The sequence below is a fragment of the Chlorocebus sabaeus genome, chromosome 5, assembly GCF_047675955.1.
Source record: "Chlorocebus sabaeus isolate Y175 chromosome 5, mChlSab1.0.hap1, whole genome shotgun sequence".
In the NCBI taxonomy this organism is placed as follows: Eukaryota; Metazoa; Chordata; class Mammalia; order Primates; family Cercopithecidae; genus Chlorocebus; species Chlorocebus sabaeus.
The window spans coordinates 27,357,765-27,362,938 of record NC_132908.1 but is presented as its reverse complement, the minus strand read 5'-3'; the positions used below and the strand labels follow the sequence as shown (position 1 = coordinate 27,362,938).

The 5,174-nt window shown below is 58.9% G+C and overlaps 1 protein-coding gene across 3 annotated transcripts; it reads right to left on the bottom strand.

Moving 5' to 3' along the window:
• Positions 1-321: 321 nt before the first annotated feature.
• ZNF48 (zinc finger protein 48) lies at positions 322-4,721 on the bottom strand. 3 transcript variants are annotated; one of them, XM_007990036.3, is made up of 3 exons: positions 4,151-4,309; positions 3,856-3,949; positions 322-2,398 (listed from the first exon to the last, which is right to left on the bottom strand). In XM_007990036.3, exons 2-3 carry the CDS (start codon positions 3,932-3,934, stop codon positions 618-620), a joined length of 1,860 nt encoding a protein of 619 aa, XP_007988227.1. In that variant the 5' UTR covers positions 3,935-3,949; positions 4,151-4,309; the 3' UTR covers positions 322-617. The 3 variants fall into 3 exon arrangements, with proteins under 3 accessions (XP_007988227.1, XP_007988232.1, XP_037845569.1); XM_007990041.3 differs by having other exon boundaries at positions 4,115-4,263; XM_037989641.2 differs by lacking the exon at positions 3,856-3,949 and having other exon boundaries at positions 4,151-4,721.
• Between the last annotated feature and the right edge of the window lie 453 nt (positions 4,722-5,174).

Sequence of the window (5,174 nt, the reverse complement as noted above, 5' to 3'; positions counted from 1 at the left end):
GGGTGGGTACCACCATACCACAGAGCAGTATTTGCCCCATCCGGATGATCAAGATACCCCTGCCTCATCCCATTACCTTAAATTCCAGAAGTCCCATCACTGCAGCTCAGAAGGTAAACAAACCCTGGTTCAGGCGTTGGTCTCCCAGAGCAAGGTTGGGAGGCATCAGTCGTGCAATCAGCTTACTGCAGCCTCAAACTTTTGGGCTCAAGTGACTCTCCCACCTCATCCCCCCAAAGTGCTGGGATTACAGGTGTGTACTACCTGCCCAGCAAGGGGAAAGTGTCAGTTCTTAACAGATGAGGCAGCAGGAATTCAGGGTTGAGTCCTCAGGTGAAAGCCAGTTTATTTATTCAACAAGTATTGAATGCCTACTGTGTGCTAGGCAGTCTTCTAGAAGCCAGGGGTACAGCCCGTCCTGGCAAGGTCCTGACTGAGCCCAGCCAGGACAGTTTCCTGAGCTTCAAGGTTACTCTCTCCAATCCCTATTTCTATCTATTCTCCTTCCTCCCCTTTCTTCCCTTCCTTCTCCCTCCCACCACCTCCCAGGCCCTTTCTTTGCTAAGCAGCAGAGCCCCTCCCTTTGGTCTCCTGGGCCTCCACCCTCCCTAGACCTGTCATTCCAGTCCTGTTGGTGCCTCCTGCTTGAGGGGCCTTGCCCTACCATCACCTATCCCAAAGGGCCTCAGGACCAGGTGCCCACGCTGGTGCTTGATGCGGGCAGAACTGTCACCAAAACCCTTGCCACACTCTGCACACTTGTATGGCTTCTCCCCTGTGTGTGTACGCCTGTGTTTGACCAGATCTGAGCTTCGGGGGAACTCCTTCCCACAGAAGCCACACACGTGGGGCTGGCTGGGTCCAGAAGGCTGGGCCCGAACTCGGGGTCGAGGGGCTGTGGGTACCGGGCCAGGTGGGTTATGTGGCCGCAGGAGAGTGGATGGTGGTGGTGGCCGGGCCCGTTCACCACGGTGGGTGCGGAGGTGCTTGACTCGGGCTGAGCTGTCAGCAAAACCCTTGCCGCATTCAGGACAGAGGTAGGGTTTCTCCCCTGTGTGCACGCGATGGTGTTTCACCAGGTCAGAGCTTCGGCGGAAGCCCTTGCCACACTCAGGGCACTTGTGGGGCTTGTCGCCCGCCAGTGGTGGGGGTGGCTCCCCGGCCTGTGGGCCCCCAGGCTCCGGCTCCAAGCCAGGCAGGCCAAAAGGCTCACCCGAGTGTGAGGGACTTCGAGGTGTCAGCGGGGGGCTGGTGCCCAGAGGAGGTGGGGGTGGGCTGGGGATCAGAGCAGGTAGGGGATAGCCTGGGAAACTGAAGTCCTGGGGCTCCATGTGAGTGAGGCGGTGGCGAAGAAGGGTAGAGCTGAGGCTGAAGGTACGGTCACATTCCGGGCAGGCATGGGGCCTCTCGCCACTGTGGGTGCGGAGGTGTTTGACTCGGGCGGAGCTGTCCGCGAAACCCTTGCCGCACTCTGGGCAGAGGTAGGGCTTCTCACCCGTGTGTACCCGCAGGTGCTTCACCAGGTCGGATCCCCGGGCAAACTCCTTTCCACACACATCACAGCCAAAGGGCTTGGGCCCCAAGTGACTGCGCTGGTGACTCAGGAGGCTGCAGCTGAGCACAAACCTTTTGCCGCAATCAGTGCAGATATATGGCTTGTCCTGGGCCTTCGGTCCCTGGGTAGCTGCTGTGGCTGCCCGAGATGGCTGCCGTCGGGGCACCACTGGTCGGGGGGGCTGCTCCCCCCGATGTGTCCGCTGGTGCTTGATGCGGGCAGAACTGTCACCAAAGCCCTTGCCACATATGCCACACTTGTAGGGCTTCTCACCAGTGTGTGTCCGCTGGTGTTTCACCAGGTCAGAACTCTGCCGGAAGCTCTTGCCACATTCACCACAGATAGTGGGGCGCTCACCAGCAGGGATCCGGGACCGAGGAATCTTTGGGGGACCCTGGGCTGGTGGCCGGGCTCTATAGGGCTTCTCCCCACTATGAGTCCGCTGGTGTTTGATCCGGGCAGAGCTATCCCCAAAGCCCTTGCCACAGACCCCACACTTGTAGGGTTTCTCCCCTGTGTGGGTCCGCTGGTGTTTCACCAGATCTGACATCTGCCTGAAGCTCTTGCCACACTCACCACACACAGCGGCCCGATCACTACTAGCCTGGCCCCAGCGTGGTTCCCCCAGGAGCCGGGGGCCTCTGTCCTGAGGCTGAGGCTTTCCTAGACCCTCTCTCTGGACCCATAAGTCATCCCAGTTCTGGATGCCTTCAGGTTTGAGAGAGGCATTTCCTACTTCATGATCTGGGGCCAAATCTTCTTCTTCCTTGAACCCCAAGCCATCTTCCTGTGGGGTATGTTCGAACTCATTCGGCTGGGAAATCACGTTCTCACTCCCTAGACCTGAGGAAAGAAAAGGAAGTTGTAGACCCTCCCCTTTGGCTCAGTCCTTATCTTTGACAGCAACCTCTCCAGGAAGACTCCCTTGAGAATCTGTGGTCACGGGAACCCCAATCTGTCTCCTGTCAACCTCTGGTGCACTTACTATCTGTGCCTCTCAATAAAAACTTGTTTTAACTGGGCCCTTAATGTATGCCATTCACCGAACTCAGCATTAGTATTCAATCCTTGCAAACAATACTATAACACTATGACTATCCCCATATTACAGGCATGGAAAGACTCAGAGAATTTAAGTCCCTTTGCTGGAGGTTAGAAAGGTTAGAAAGTAGCAAAGCCAGGCCAGCAAGGTGGCTCACACCTGTAATCCTAGCACTTTGGGAGGCCGAGGTGGGTGGATCACTTAAGCCCAGGAGTTAGAAACCAGCCTGGGCAACATGGTGAGACTCCATCTTTACAAAAAAATACAAAAATTAGCTGGGCATGGTGGTGCACACCTGTGGTCCCAGCTACTGGGAGGCTAAGGTAGGAGGATCACTTGAGCCCAGGAGGTGTAGGCTGCAGTGAGCTGTGATTGTGCCACTCTAGCCTGGGTGACACAGTGAGACCCTGTCGCCAAAAAAAAAAAAAAGAAAAAAAGTAGCAAAGCCTGGTGTCTTAAGGTCTGTCTGACACTCAATTCCATGTTAATCCCTGCATTATACTGTCTATTTTGAAAACCTAGTATTTGCTATTATTATCTTACTATATTAGCCCATTCAGTAATTTATTACATCAGTTATCCTGTGTGTACCTGAGAGAACCCAGGCACACATCCCTTCCTCAAGAAGCTTAGGGTGGTAGGAGAGATAAGATAAAGTATCAATGGTTATAATTGTGGGTTCAGAATAACTATGTTGTCACAAGAGAGATAGAAGATAAGGAAGTAGGAACTGGCATTACGGCAGAGCGAAGAGAAAATAATGGAGTGGAATGGAAGATAAGGTGTCAAAGGATGTTGGCACTAGCCTGAGCACGCACGGTTTGGATTGGACACTAGCTAAGGCTTTTAATTAGGAGACAAGGGGACGCTAGGGAAGGTTTTCCAGAAGAGACACGGGATTATATCTGGACTTAGATCAATCTGGCGGCAGAATGCATCAGTGGAGAGAAAGGGGCAGAGAGGAGGCTACTGCAATTGCCAGGATAAAACAGAATGAAACCTGAAGTAGGGCAGAGGCAGAGAGGACGAGAAAGGCCGTGGGGGAGGGGGCAGAGGCCGTGAAGAGCCCCTCCCGGCCTGGTGCACAGTAGGTGTTCGGAAAGCTCCGCTCCCTCCCTCGGTGTTTGCTCCCCTCCCCCTTTCTCCCCGGAGGCACAGCTCACGTCCGATCTTCCTGCATCTCGGCCGGCCAAAGCCAAGCATCGCAGTCCCCACCGGCCGTTACCTGTCCGTGGTAGCGCACGGCCGAGGCCCTCACCTGTGCGGGCGCCTCTCAGCGGCTCCCTCTCCTCCTGGCCGTGGAGATCCGGGCCCCAGGGCTCTACCGCGCGCTCCATCGCCGGCACGCCGCCCTGAGCAAGAGGACAGACAGCATCCCGCGGTCACACAGCCATGTGTGGCCCGCGGCGCCCTGCCGCTGCCCTCTGCCGGCCAGCGCTGGCACCGGGTGGCGTCGGGTCCCAGGTACGGGCGCGGCTCCGGGTGCCCCCCGCCCGCGCCGCCGGCCGCCCCTGCACCTGCTGCTCCTCTCGGCGCGCAGCCGCCGCTCTCACCTTGCCGGCCGACGCCGGCTCCGCCACCCCGGCGCCCTCCGGAGCTCCTCAGCGGGGTGCGGGTGCCCGAGCCGCCAGCGGCTCCGGGATGCGGGCTCCGCGCCAAGCCAGGAGGGGGCTCGGACCCAGCCGTCCCGGGGGCGGCCGCCGGGGGCGGGGACGGGAAGCGGAAGCGCGGGGCCGCACGGAGCCGCTCTAGGACCTTGGAGGAGCTGCGCGCCTGTGGGGGTCGCCCGCGTCGGCGGGAGCTCGGTGGCCCGCGGGCGGCAGCGTGCTGCCCAGGGGCTACTCTAAGCCGAGGACGGCGGCCCGAACTCGGTGGTATTAACCGTATGCCTCCTGGGCTGCAGCTGGGTAATGAGGCCCGAGGCTCTTCGCAATTGTGGCTGTGTGTCTCCCGCCACCCGCGCCGACCTCCGGGGCCGGCCGACTGCGCCAGCCACCCCGGCCTGGGAGAGACAAAGAAAGAGGGATCCAAAGACGGACTCGGGGAAGGGGGTGGGGGAGAGACCAAGGCAGACAAAGGGCGGCGGAGACCCCAGACGGGGCGGGGCGGGGCGCCGAGACATGGGAAACAAAGCGGGGCTGGTCCGAGAGGCCGAGGGCCCGGGGTGGGGGTGGGGGTGGGGGTGGAATGGGGGCTGGGCTGGGGAGACCGAGGCAAGAGCAGAGGCTAGAGGCAGACACCGGGTAAATGCTGCTGGGGAAATGGAATCAGACCTGGGGCCCGGAACAGAGACCCTGAGCCGGAGACTCACATCAGAGCCTTGAGTCACAGAGGACGCAAGGGCAGAGAGAGACCGAGGGACAGCGGCTGACCAAAAATACGGGGAGCCAAAGGTTGGCCGCTAGAGACAAAGAGACATAGAAACGGATAAGAGATAAAGTCATTGACGCAGAGTCCGAGGAGCAGTAAGAAGAGGCTGGGAGCCTGGAGAGAAACAGGCCCAGGAGCAGAGGAACAAAAGACGGCAGTCAGCGAAACGGGCAGAGACAAAGAGAAAGAGACACAAAGAAAGAGGCG